Source organism: Motacilla alba, chromosome 2 (assembly GCF_015832195.1).
Source record: "Motacilla alba alba isolate MOTALB_02 chromosome 2, Motacilla_alba_V1.0_pri, whole genome shotgun sequence".
Taxonomy (NCBI): domain Eukaryota; kingdom Metazoa; phylum Chordata; class Aves; order Passeriformes; family Motacillidae; genus Motacilla; species Motacilla alba.
In genome coordinates, this window is record NC_052017.1 from 35,211,305 (window position 1) to 35,226,232 (window position 14,928).

General features: G+C 40.4%; 1 protein-coding gene across 1 annotated transcript; it reads right to left on the reverse strand.

The window, feature by feature from the left end:
* Positions 1-237: 237 nt before the first annotated feature.
* On the reverse strand, positions 238-13,404 carry DAZL (deleted in azoospermia like). The gene is given in 11 exon segments (XM_038129299.1): positions 238-291; positions 1,027-1,125; positions 1,899-2,019; positions 3,057-3,112; positions 3,913-3,993; positions 5,329-5,465; positions 5,791-5,857; positions 9,740-9,791; positions 11,158-11,249; positions 11,569-11,703; positions 13,327-13,404. Coding segments are annotated over 11 exon segments (972 nt in total).
* Positions 13,405-14,928: the final 1,524 nt, after the last annotated feature.

Consider the following 14,928-nt stretch of genomic DNA (forward strand, 5'->3'; position numbering starts at 1 on the left):
AAACTCTCTAACACTCAAAACAGTTATCAGGGAAGCACACAAACAGTAACACTGACATTTGTCAACTCTTACAACTTCGAACTTCAAACTACTCAAACAACAACAGTATCAAAACAGGTAGAACATGAGTACAAACATAACTTGAAGTAACTTTGAGAAATGTTACATTCTGTATTGCTAAATTGAACTGTAGTACCATCTAGTTAATTAATTTAGATACTTTGAAGTCTTTGTTGATCATATGGCTTTGTGTACTGTCTTTCCTTTTCTGAAGTGGTATGTCTTACCCTCCTGGGATGGGATAGAAGAGAGGACAAGAAAAAACATTCAATTATTCAGAATAAAGGAAACAAAGTTTCATGAAAGCTATCTCCAGACACCCCTATACTCTATTCACCCATCTCTGAAACTGACAAAACACAGCTTCTGCATTCCCGTTTCACAGTACACCTGTCAAGTTCACATATCTGTTGTTTTACAAAAAGGAAGTAAAGCCTTCGAAATTAATAACCTGAAATTTACACATGACTTGGAATGTAATCAGAGATTGCAAATCTACAAAGACAGAACACATACAGCAAAAAAATAACCAGCTACCAACCTGGACTAGCCACCATCCACAGTAGCTATTTCACTGTACAAACTATCAAGGTTTAAACTCAACATCCTCAATATCCTCTGTCCAAACTAGGGAGTATTGCTTTCAGCCATGTCACTACTGCTTTCAGCCATGTCACTGAGAAAATGACTAGCCAGACTTACCGCTCTAATTGTTTCATTAGTTGACTGTTATTGACTGACAGCAATTATGCTGTCCTGATTGAACCCACTGAATCCAATTTCAGCACTTCTTTCCACCGTCAAGCAACTGAGAGCCAAACCCACACATCTCAGAGCATATACAAGGAAGAAAAAATTCCAGCGGCATTCACAGCTATGAACTGCTTCATCTTTATGGTATCCTGTAGGTGAACACACTGAAGGTCAGCTATGTTTCAGGGATATAATTTTACTTTCACTACATACCTTTACATTGCTGTCTTGTGATACAAAGTCATTTGTCAGCTGGTTCTCAGGATTAGACAGACAGGATAGTACTGTTTGCATGCCCCTATCCACGGACTTCTGAAATACAGTTATAGGTGTATATATAGTTACAGGTTATTTTCTTAGTTAGGGCATTACTAGCTAGCAATGCCAGTGTGTCACAGGGTTTGCTTGGAAATCAGGATTGCTCAACTGCCTTGTGTTCCCTGAGATACTTGTAATTTTTTTGTCGTCCCCCCCCCCCCCCCCCCCCCCCCCAGTCTTCTAAAATTACTAACTTATTACCCCCCTTCAGTGTTACAGCATAACAATTCTAATCAGCAACATGCCAGTTCTCTTGTGGATGAGGCTGACAGCTGAGAAATGAAGTTTCTCCTTTAGAACACGGAATTCAGAGCAAACTGTTTGCTAAATTGGGGCCACCTTCCACAAAACAGTGAGAAAGGGAGAAAGTTACCCACTCAGATATTTGAAACTTAAAATAAATCTACTTAAGACAGCAGGTACTGCTATCAAATCTGCTTTTTTAGGACCTGTAATTTTCCCTGGAATTTCTACAGATTAGGCAAAGTCTTGTCAGTAGACTTAATAAGGTAGAACACACACTTTACTTTATCCAGCCCTCAGCACTGCAAACAAGCACTAACAGTTTCAAGGAAATGTGAGACTTCTGAAGTTGCACACAGAAATCAGGTACATGGGCGCTAACAACAGGCTGAAAGTAGCAACTATAACCCTAATTTCTAGGATATCCATCCAAGGCCCTTGACAAAGCTACATAACCCTCATGTGCAAATTTCTGGCAATGACATCTATGATAAATAATATTAAAGTTTTGAGAAAGCACTTACCTTTTGTGGGCTGCTAGGCAACTGCGTGGGCTCTGGAACAGCACATTCCATCTGTATAAATCCTGGATCCTCAGAGCCATGATAGTTTACTGAAGTATAGACCTATAGAGTTTTAAAGTATTACAATGTTTCAGTAACACTGGAAAAACATGCACAGTTATGGTGTCACTGATCCTCATCTATCCATAAACTGTGCCAAGTTTATCTTCGCAGCTTTGGTAAGTTTCCAGAGTAGGGGAAATACTGTGTCATGGCCCATTTTACTAAGACAGTTAAGAATGATACTTAAAAGTTGCTTAACTGAGACAGTTCTAGAACAATTGTCTGCTCCTACAATCAAGCTTGTAACATTTAACAATGAAACCCCCATGCACACCTACTCTAAAACCTTTTGGCCTGGTACCTTTGAATTGTAAAGTGATACATTATGGCTGTATCACATTCACAGATATTATTTAAAAAACTATTTCAAGCCAATAGTGTAATCAATATTTCAACAACTTCTGACAGCTTTCAGGAAGAGAATACCATTCACAAGAAATTACTTATTACAGCTTTTAAACACTTAATCAAAACTGTAGTCAATAAATATACCTAAATATACAAAAATACCCAGAGGGCAAGTTTAAATTCTGACATTGTAAACAAATGCAGAGTATTTTTCCCCCTTTCTCAGAGGCAGTACTTGCATTAAGTCACAGAAAGCAAGGAATTTTTTCAGAGGCCAGCAGCACCATCTACAGTTTGTACTAGCCTAGGAAAATTTTTAAACCTACTGGAAGGAGCCAAAAAATTAATCAGTATTTGCAAAGAAGATGGAGACTTCTTAAACTTAAAAACTGTACATCAGGTTAACTTGTTTTTCCTTCACCTTTTCCTGAAAAAGCAACTCCATTTTATTTAGAATTCCAGAGTTTTGTAACTAGAACATGTAGTTCTAGTGCCAAAAACAGGCAGATCTGTTCCATCAGGTAACTCAAAAAAGCACTGTATCAGCAGAAATTCTGAACAACTACATACAATCTTATCAGCAATTACAGATTTTTGTAGACCACATTAAAAAAAGTCTGTTGAATGGATGTGTGTAAAGTATCAAGCTGTAAAAACAATGTGCTAATTAAGAAGACAGTTTCAGAAGTCTAACTTTGTAGACTTACCGGAGTTGGAGGTATTACATAATTTCTTGGCTCCCCAGCAACCCACTGTGGTTGAGCCTTAAACAAAAATTGGACAAGAACCATCTTTAACTCATTCATTTCCAACACAGACAAGTAACTGCTCTGTAGGAGCCACTGTTTATAGCATTTCATGTCTGGATTTTTCACAAACCAATAAATTAATATACAGTCTTACATCCAGCAAGATAACTTATTTTATTTAACTATTGCCTTCTCACTTTAAGTTAAAGAAATTTTAAATATTTCTAAATATTATGAAAATTAGGGAAACCAAATACCTACACTGAAAACAGATCTCAAGCCTCTAGCTGCTTCCAGTTACTCCTAGTTTAGCATCAGTAATGGGACTTCACCACCGACTTCACTTTCGAGTTCAAACCCCACTAGCAGCTAAAGCACCTTCTCTGACATTTTTATAGTGCAACAGCACATCCCCCCCCTCTATATACATCAAACATTGTATCATCTGATAAGATTCTGATTCCAAGTACCTAACATCCCACACTACAGCATGTACAAATTCAAGGCTCCCTCCCACAAGTACTACTAATTCATGTACTTTTTCCTAATTTCAAAGTTGTTTTATCACAGTATATTTAGGGAAAAAAATTCAACTATTAAAAAAAAGAGTACGCTTAGTTATTTAAAAGTTTTTATCACTATTTTGTTTTTACTTTGGTAGCTGTGAAGAACTAAAGGAAGACAGATTTCAAAGAATGAGAAGCACACAAAGATCAGATTCCAGTTAACACTTAACACTTCATTCCAGATTCATAACACTTCATTACCAGTCAGGTACCCAACAGCCTGTCTGCTTCTACTAAAACTTTACACACCTGATAGTTGTAAGCCGGTTGGTATCCTATGGGAACTTGCTGCTTTAGCACTACAGCTGGTGATGAATTGTATGGATAGGGCTGCAAAGAAAGCTTTTTTTTTAAAAAAAAACCCACAAGTTTGAAGCAAGACACAAGTATGATACTTGTAGAGGTATTAGCCAGGAGCACATTTTTGGAAGTTACACTGTTATTTCAATTCCTGTGCAGACTAGACTCACTATTTAAAAGCAACCCTTAGATTTCCCACAGGGCTTGCTTCAGTACTTCAGACACTAATAACACCAATAAAGTGAGATTCCAACTCATATCTAAAAATCCCATTCCTGCTTGTAACTGATCTTTTAAGTAATTTCAGAAGTGCAAGTCATGCCATAAACTTTGAGAAGTAGATCTGAAGCAGATTGACTACTATGAAATAATGGAGTACAATCTGAAGGATCAGTTTCTAGGAGGAAAAGGAAGCCAAGTACTCAAATTAAGACAATTTCCAAGTATTGCTTTCCTGAAAGTATTTTGACACTGTTAACATGGAACTTTCTCAGATTCTTCAGGGAATAGTTAAAAGGCACATTCCAGCCTTTAAGAGAATTAATGCTCTTAAATTAATAAACTAAAGAGAATCAGCAAGAATACTATTATCAAGTTTTCTGCCTTGATAGCATTTTGAAAGTATACTTGAAAGTATTTCTGCAAGTTTGTTCATCCTCTTTGCTTAAGATGTACAAAGCAGGATCAGATTGTAGTCAGTACTGCCCCATCATACAGGCAAATGCAGTAAGAGAGCCTGATGTGGTTCACCCACACAGCACAGGACTCATATCCCAGCCAGAAGCACTGTACCCACACCTCAGAGGGAATGCTCAACTTAAGTACCAGTACAGCGGTGTCCTGCAATACTGTGCTGGGCACACCTATTAACAGCAAATACACTGGAACACAGTGCTCTTATAACACAACAGCAGTTTAAAACCAAGGATATGTTTGGCTAGGAGAAAAGTACCTGAGATAACTTCTGATCCCACTCTTAGTTTACAAAAATACATTTTAAACTTCATAGTTTATTCTGAAGCAGGACAGCAACACATTATATATCTGGATACATTTTATTTGTGAACTGCATCTGTGACAGGCAGTAATAACTCAATCTTCCCTCCATTTTCAACAGCTCTCATTCTTAAAGGGTATGTCCCTCTTGTTTTATAATGAGTTAACATGACTGAATCAATTTTTCAAGGTTGCTGGCATTCCTTTGAAGTGGTTTGAAGTTGGGTGCTTCTTACTGGGGAAGGCAATATGAAAACAAGCAGGTAAGATCAGATTGGAGTCTCAATACATACTCCAAAAGTCATACGTGCTTGCACCTTCAAAAAATATTTCATTATGGTTCAAAACTAGTATGAGGAGCAGTCTTACCTGAACATATGGTGTTGTTACTGGGTTCATGACAGCTGGAGGCTGCACGTATGTCTCCACACTCTGATTACCCCATACACTCTGGAACTGAGGTGGAGGAGGACCAAGAACTATTTGTCTGGGGTGCACGCAGGAATCTTGTTTTGAAACAGATAAAAAATAGTATTAAGACATTACCACATGTATTTCATTAGGAATCTGAATTCAAGATGGAAAAAACCTTAAGGGTTTTGAGTCTCAAATTTAACTCAATAGTAACTATATTGTATTGTGCTACCAACCTCACTCTTATTAAAACCACATCATACAAGTGAGGTCACAGAAGTCAGAACCCAGGTTTAACTGAAATAGACATGCTGCATCAGATTAAAAGTATTTGCAAGGATAATGATGTATAATTAAGAAAAAAAATGTTATATTATAATACCTGCAATATGAACAAATTTATTTAGATATACTTACTTAAGTTTTGCTGTTTTCTGATTGCTGGCCCCAGTTTCAGCTTTTTACCATGGAAGTTGATTTGTGACTGAAAGACAGGTTATTCTCTGTAAGCTGGGAATCAGCAAGGTGAGAGTTTTGTAGGATTTTAAAGAGACTGGACTCTGCTTCTACATCACAGTACATCAACTGTCATAAAGGCTCAACAGCCCCCAGTCTCCTCTCTCAACACCATACGCCTCTTACCTCAGATTTCCGGCAGTGCCCTCACTCAGCTCAGCTGCCTACTCACCGACCCTCCAAAATTATGTATCACTTGCCCTAATAGTAACATGCACTACTCAAACGTGCAACTATGTATCAGTGACTGTCAGCCCTTATGCTTTACACACACAGGTTTTAACCACTCCTGTCTGAGAGTACTATGGGAAAGTGACCACAGTCTCAGATTTCTAGTGAAAGATTTTTGGTTTAGCCCTATTAGCACAGTTTTAGTACCAAGCACTAAAGTCAGTATTGGATGCAGAGTGTCTGTCTAGATTCTCTATCACATGCAACTCTACAGAAGTGCCTGCTTCAGAAGAAAATACGTGGTTTTGCAAATTTTCTCCCATTTCTGCTAAAAGAACTGCTTTGAACAAGCAAGAGCAACTGTATTGTTGCCTGTAAAATATGAAGAAATATAATGATTATGAAAACCTTGTTCATTCTAATTTCTATCAGTATGAGAAGATGATTCAACAGATATATGGGGGTGAAAAAAGGTTCAATAACCTGACCAGTCTGATAAGTGGACTTTTTTGGTTTTTATTTTTTTCAGGGGAAAGGGTCTTGGTTGATTTTGGGCATTTTTAAATTAATTCTGGAATCCTGTTGTGCCCAAAATCATGCAACTACCTTTTCCATTTTAACAATGAGAGGTCCGAGGAGACAGGCCTCCCCTCTAAATGAAAGACAACTTTCCAATCTGAACTGAAATCAGATTCATGCTGGACCAGAGTGCAGTTACAGACCTAAAGCTGAAGAAAAACACTGCCAGACTGAACAAGGCTACAAGGCCTTGTTGAACAGGCAGATGAACACAGGCACCCAAAGTAATTTTAGTTAGAGAGGCTCTATCATGTTAATTTACAGAAAACACTGACCACTCAGTGCAGATAAGGCCTGAAGTGATTTAGTAACCTTTGCTTACAATTTGAGCTCTACAACACCCATGTTAATTTCTTCCTTTCTTCAATCCCTTCCAAAAGCCAACAGGTTCTATACGAACGTGCTTCTTCCTGAGAGGGCAGGTATTTGTATTGCCTGCAGGCCTGAAATGTGCACTGAAAAGAAAATCCACAATATGCCTCTGGGTCTTCCAAGATCTCTGGTATACAAACTCAGATCAGTAAGTACTGTATTAATAGAGGAACACTGCAGGCTCCAGTTCTGAAGAAGCATACACAGAAAATCAGTAGTCTACGTGGCTCAAATGTCAACACTACTCAAGAGGTCTCCACAGAAATTGTTACCTCAGAGCAAGCACTCCACACTGATGCAGCATAATAAATGTAATACATAGTAAAAAGAAAGAGGTGTTCTCAGATGAAGTCTGTTGCTCAGTACAGCAGTCACTGTATATTTTTGTCATCATACCACATCAAGTAACAGCAAGCTTTTAAAATCTTTTGGTGAGAATCAAGGATCTCCTGCTGGGGTTTCATTACGCTCCACTTTATTCGAACATGTTCTCTTCCCACTTACAGAGCTGGATGGCCAGTAAACACATCTGCACATCACAGAACATTACATTTGTGCCTGGCACATCTATCTGGATTTGTCTTTCTGATCTACTTCCCTATCTAAGAGCTTCAGAAGCAAATGAGAGACTGTTCATCCTCCAGAGACACAGGAGTTTTCTGAGGCAAAGACTTCAAAGAGGCAAATATTTCAATACATGTTATTTTCACAGTTACTGTATTCAGGCTGGGGAGAAAGAGGGAAAATAAAAAGCTTTGTCAGTGGTTTGTGACCTGCTCAAGTCTATCAGAACCAAGTACCTGATCTGGTTATAATCACTGATATTTAAAATTTCTCAGATACCAAACTCCCAAGATCAGAAGGTCTGTAACAGTTCTACCCCTTTACCTCCTGTGTTTGCTACAGGAAAACTATATGGTGACAGTGTCGTGGTTTAACATAGTTTGGTTTTTAGTTAAGGAAAAAATCCACCAGCTACCTAAGTGATTTCCTGTAAGGGCCTTGGCAGCTTTCTTCGGACTGACAAAACCAATCAGCTAGCTACTTTTCAATACTGACACCCTGGGGTAAACCACTTCAAAAAAGCTGAACCATACTTAAAAATGAACAAAGCCTGGGAAAAACTCTCTTGCTTCCAGCCTCTCCCTAAATTAACTGAAGAAAAGGTTACTTCAAAAGTGGTAAACTGACTGAAAATACCAAATTTGTCTCTTTATGTTGTCAATAGGAAAAGAAAGAAGACTTGGGGGTAGGAAAAGTGTTCTGAAGGTCTATTCTGATTTCTTATTATTTTTCTTTTCGTCCTGTTAATTAAGTTTTCTTTATACCCTTTAAAATTCTGAGCCTGCTTAGTTCTCCTCCTAATCCTGATCTCACAGCAGAAAATGAGCAAATGATTCTAGTTGGCACACAGGTGTTTGACCAGCGCTAGACACTACACATAGGAACAACCACAGCACAATCTAGGAGGCTTAAAAAATACTTGTGCATCCAAACACACAAATACTGCTAGAGAAAGGCATTTCAACTCCTGAGACATAAGTAAAAAATTATTACTGTCTTCCATGATACTGTTACTCCTATGCCCTAGGGAACCCCCAAAATGTTATTGCAGGTCATCTATCTGTGCCCAAAATAGTTACTGTCTCTTAAGACCTTGGAGCCAGAAAACACAACTATGGGGCAGAGTGGAGCAAGTGTCCCAGCCTTTCAAAAGTTCATAGTAGAGAGAGCACTGCCTCTTGCCTCATGGTCTTCGCTCAGGCAGAGGCTCTCCTCTGGGTTGTTTTTTTTCCTCCTCTTGTTTCTCTCTTGCACCTTGGACTAGCTCAAGGTGAATTCCATGACTGCCTGTCTGCAGCCACCATGGAGCAGCGCTGCAGAAGCAAAGGCAGAGCCACCCCAGCCCAGCTGCCTAGCCTTGCCTGGCTGTCTGCTACCAAGAAAGGCAAATCCCTCCACGAGCTCGAGCCCTTGACCAAGTACCAGCTACTGACGAGTGCCAGCTGCATTCATCATTTAAGAGGCAAGGAGGGGGAGGGCTGTCACCATTTCCTCTTATCTTTGGAAATACAAGGTTGGTAGCTGCAGAGGCCACTATTTTGGGGAGGGGTCACCCCACCATTTAAAGTTTCCCTTTGCTCCCTGAGAGTCCAGGAGATTTCAGCAACTTTGTAACTAGTGACTATTACTGTTATTTTTTTTCTCTGTTGCTATTTCCGTCTTTATTAGAAAACTGTTATTTTTTCACTTACATCTATCCATATTTGTTTCTCCTTATTGGTGGAAAGGGATTGGTTAATCTAAAGGAGAGATTACTCATTTTAGAGTGTCCCACTTAAATTATTTTAAACCAAGACATCCCAATAACTAAATGTCTACATTTCTGCCCTAAGCAACAGGGTTCTATGACAATCATCCACTACCAAAAGCAAGCAGCCAAACACCTCAAGGCTTTTAAGTACATAAATAAATGAGAGCAATCAGAAACAAAATGACATGAGATGTTTGACCACACCAGGCTAAAAACTAATCAGCTGAAAACTAATTTTGCTTCTTATTTAAGCAAATATGTAAAGATTTTACGACCAGTGCACATTTTGGAAATTTTACCTTTTGGGCAGCCCTAGACTTTTTGTGTCCTAATTTACTCTACAGGGTGCGTAACTTGGCTTCCACAAACTTGTCTCTAGCCTTCATACCTCAACTTCTTGGACAAATAGCTTACCTCAACTATCTTTTGAACATCCACATTGTCCAGGAAAGACACAAATCCATACCTAAAAAGGAAGAACAGACTACTCAGTAATCAGTTTTGTTTGACTACTAGCCAAATTCTTTGAAACAAGACCAATTAACAACATGCCAGACACATTATATTGCATATCAAAATTTTCAACTAGGACATTAGCTTATGATTCAGCCTAAAAATGTATTTACTGCTAACTAGCAGCATCTTTTATGGGGCCAGATGAAAGAAACTAAATGCCAGATTTTAGAATAACATGAAATAGAAATAAGGGTTACTTTCACATTTTAACTACTCAAAATGAGTACTGCAGTTAAATATTAGCAACTCAAAGTTAAAAACTTAAATAAGATCTGACTTATCTTTAAATTTTGTATTTACTACAGACATCTGGATGAAAGCAGGCTTTATAGGAACAGTAACACCAGTGAGAGGGAAGCAATTCTTGAAAAGGTTTTTAAATTTATTTCACTGCATCCCTAGTTTATCTGGTCTACACAATTAAGACAATTTCAGAGCATTATAGTAACAATTGTGTCCCATTAATGGAATAAATCAAATCATTATCAATACTTGTAACATACACTAGCTCATTGCACAGCAGGGTTCACTTCACAGACTAGCAAGGGATATGAGAAAATTAATTTTATTTCCAGCTCTTCCATTGCTACATAAGCTGAAGAAAAAGATGTGACATTGTAGGATCTAAGCATAGAATCTAAGAAAAACTGGGTTGGAAGGAACTTCAAGAGGGTACTGCCTCCTCCTCATCTGGAGGGATAATCTCAAAACTGGGATGGATTCCCCAGAATGCAACAGGGTAAGATCCTTCATCTTCTTATTTAAGGGTTTCACCATGGTAATCCAGAACTCTTCTATATATTCAAAGTGAATTTCCCTTGTTTTAACTTTTGTTCACACACTTAGTCTTCACGCAAACAAGTTTGGGCTGTTTTACTCTAGAACTTATTCACAAGTGTCAAGAGAGGGCAGAGCCACTGCCCTGAATAAGCCATCTTAATTCTTTAAATCATCCTGAACTGTCCCCAGATTTTTAACTACTCTAGCCAGCACAAGAGTCCTACAAGAGAATTGGCTGTGTGAGCATCACACGAGTTAGGCTTTGTTTCCAATGACTGAGTGACAGTGAGCTTCTTTTCCCTGAACAGAGAGACTGCAGTCAGAAAATTAATGCCATTCTTTGTAAGATTACACAGATTTAGTTGGGGGCAGTATAGATTACTGGTTTCACAGTCAACTCACCCTAACAGAAAACTGCACCTAGTATTAAGGCTTAAGCATGTCAAGTGAGTTGCTAAGCATCTGCTCATATCACCTATTACAGAATGCTGTCCACATAAGTAGCAACTTAATACAACTACTCATATTCTACCCACCCCTTCGAAACACCAGTTCTGTCAGTGATGACCTTCACCTCCTTCACAGTACCGTATTGTTCAAAGACACTCCGAATTTCTGCTTCATTCATCTGAAAGAAAACAACGTCTTAAACATCTTCAAAAATATTCAACTGCTTAGAACTGATTTAAAGCAGACAATACCATTCTTTAAACCCATTTTCCACCACCATATAAGAACTAAAGGTTAGTTTTGGAAGACATGTTCCAGAATTCTCCCATGACATTTCAATGCCTTCTAGATTGGCAAATGCACACACAAAGAAAAAAAATAACCTCACCACCACAAAGAAAGTTTAAAAATCCACACTAAAACAGGAGCAAAATTTCCACTTATTCTCCACTGATGTACCCTGTACCCATTTTAAACAATTAGAAGTGTATACGTACCCTTATGTCAATTCCACCAACAAATACTGTGTTGGGCATGATTTTTCCTTCTGGTAAAACATAGCCCTGACTGACTGTTGCTGAATAGGCACTGCCCTCTGTGGTGCTTGAACGCTGGGTCTCCACATGTGCTGCCTAAAAAGTTTAAACAGAAATACTTATTTTAGTCAACTAGATTATATTTTAAGACACCAGAATGCCTGCACCTTTCTATAGATATAGCAGAAGACAAGGAATTTCAATAGCACAAATGAACCATTCATTAGTTCTAACAGTTCTCAGTTCTACTTAAACTGGCCCCTACAAAATCTGGCAGGAAGATTAACATGAAGTGAGCAGTTTTTTACCCACCTGGTATTCTGCTTTTGTTTGGCTGCATACCCAGCTAAAGGGCATTTGAACTGAAATCTGAGATGGCAACTCCTCAAGCTGACCTAACTGCTGCTTCTAGTTCTTTCTTTCTGGAAGTGTCAGTGAACCAAGCTAGAAGTGGTATTCACTTTGCTGTGTGCAAGCTCTCTGGCAGCCCTAAACCAGTACAGGTACACCTGTCACACACAGCCTTGGCCACCATGGAAGTGCAGTGTTCATGTCTCACACTAATGATGCAGAATTTTCAAAGAAAATTAACTTATTTAACACTCTCACACATTATGTACCTGAAAGAAAGAATAAACAGACTACTTAGGCATTCTGGCAAGCTAGGCAACATCAAAAACAACATTTATTAATAGATGCATTTCCTAGAACTTGAAAAGGAGATGAAAAATGCAGTGGTAAAATTCTCCCAGAACAAGAAGAAAATCTTCCCACGAAGTCACTTTTTAAGTCCTCAGTATTATGATGGAAAACATTTGCCAATTCAAAAAGATTACTGTCTTATCTAAACCCAAATTTTGCCAATGTAGCACTACACAAATGACTGTTCTACATACACGATGCACAAAGACCTCACACTGCTGCTGAATCAGTGTCCAAAGCCTAAACAACCTCAAGTTTTGAAGTGGGAAATTCTGCCTATGATGGATTGTCTATACTGGAACTACAGCATCAGCTGAAGTGACTCACCCCTTTAAAATTACTCTAAAAGAAGTCTAATTTGTCTTATCTCATGAAGTAGCTCTGAAATCAAATTTCCAGATGTCATGAATATTGGGGTTTATTCAGTTTTTCAGCTTATCAGAATTAACAGGTGTTTTTTTCTTCTCTAATCGAAATATAAAATTTATCTGTTGGCTCGCTATTATTCCTGCAAGCATGAAATTTAAATTGATGAGAAGAAACTGGCATAAAGGCCCTCCTTACAAAAGTCGGGAGACTAGTTAAGCATTTTGGCAAAACAAAAGGTGGGAAAGGATGATTCTTGGGCCACGTGGAGGACACCACTCAGTTTTATGCTCATCCAGCAGAGAAAAACCTTCACTTCTTTTTTTTTGCCACACAAGGCCGTGATTTCTCAGGCTTTGCCCTGGCCTCAAGCACATTCTCTGCTTAAAGTAAGCATTAGTATTTCTTTCATTTTTTTTTTTTTTTTTTAATTGAAACATTTAAACCCCGTGACCCACGTCCCGCTGCGCGGACACAGAGCGCAGCCTCCCTGACAGCGCGGGCGCCTGAGGGAAGAACACGGCTGGCGCCGCAGCCTTCCCGCTGGGCACTAAGTGGAGCCCTCGGCCCAGCACTGCATGCTGGGCACAACTTATCCTGTATAAAAGGAAAAAAAAAAATTTTAAAAAAAAAGGCCCCCCCCCACCTTGCTCCTATAGTGTTTGAAGCGTCAGCGCTACAGTCGCAAGTCACGTTTCTCAAACAGAAAGAACAAACAGCAAGCAGCATGCCGGTGCGAACTGAGGAGCCCGCGGCACTCCGGGCGACGCCGGGCTTTTTAATCCGGCAGGGGGGGACGTAGGACCTCGGGCAGGCGAGGCGCCGCTCGTGGTGCCGCCGCCATTTTACCTCACACCTCGGCTGCCCGGCGCCGGCGGGGCGTGGGCAGGAAGGTCTGGCGCTCAGGACAATGAAAGCTGCTCGCAAGCCCCAGACAAGGAGTCCTGCCGGAGCCTACGCGCAGCGGGTACACCGCCACGGCCAGGCGGAGGGGCGCCCGCCCAGCCGTGCGGGACGGCGCTATTTTAGCACCGTCACAAAATGGCCGCTCGAGGGTGTGAAGCGTGTTCCGACGCCAAGCCTCCCCCACACCGCAAAGCCGACAGCTACGAGCCAGAGGTTCCCCTGCACAAGCCCTCGGCCTTTTAATTGCGGTACTCCCTTCTTCACCTTAACCACTCACGTCGTAAGGTGTTAAAAATGTCAAGACAATTAAAATGCTAGTAGCCCTCAGGGGTTCAGCCCCGTCACCGCGTTACAAGGGGACACTGCTCCAGCTGAGGGCATCCCCGTTTCTCACCCCAAGAACAACCCGAAGAAGTTACTACTCCGCTCTCCGCTCCGCTGCCTGCCGGAGGTCTCCTCTCAAGGCACTACATTACCCAGCAGAAGCCCGCCCGGCGGCTCGGCGTTCCAACGTCCCCTATCCCACTGCCCCAGCGTGGCTCCCCTTCGGCGTTCACTCACCATCACTCACTGGAGCCGAGGCTGCGCTCACACACTTAAAAAAAAAATAAGGATTTTCAAGCAAAACCTGTATGAACTTTTTTGAGGAAAACTAAGCGCAGACGGTCGGTTTTCCTTGATGGCGAAGCTGAATTCCCGACGTCGATAAAAGCCGGTGGAAGGTAATCCCGTTCTCCTTAAATAGCCCCATTGGGGGAAGGGACAGAAGAGGCCACACCCTCCCGCCGCTCTTCGCACTCGTCGTGTCCCCCCACTCCCCTGCCACATGGCGGCTGTCCGTGGGTGTCTGTCTTGGAAGACAAAGGATTGAGAATACTGTGGCTTTTCGGGATTTTTTTTTTTTTTTTTTTTTTTTGGAGAGGGGAGCGAATTAGGTTGTGACTGTCGTTTGCGGCATTTTTGCACAGGAAGTTGTTGTTGAGTGCGTGTCACAGCAGCCGCAGCAGCACCTGTCGTTTTGACAAGAGCTTGTACTTCGTTTGTGGAGGTTTTGAGAATGGTCTGTTAGGCTTTCACACACTTTGTTTGAGGCAAAAGCTCGATCTCCATCCTGTGACCACCTGTGCTGAACTCCAGCTTTCTGTCTGATCGCCAGTGGCCCAAGGCCTTTCTAGAAGGAAACCTCTCTGGAAGCCCTCCTGATTCTACAGGAATAAGATGGGATTTAGAAATTACTTTTAAATAGCTGTTTGCCACTGGTATCAAGTGTTTAGATCTGATTTTAGAAAGTTCAAGGGAGAGTGGAATCTTATAGACATCTCACCAAAATTAACCCAACCTCTGACT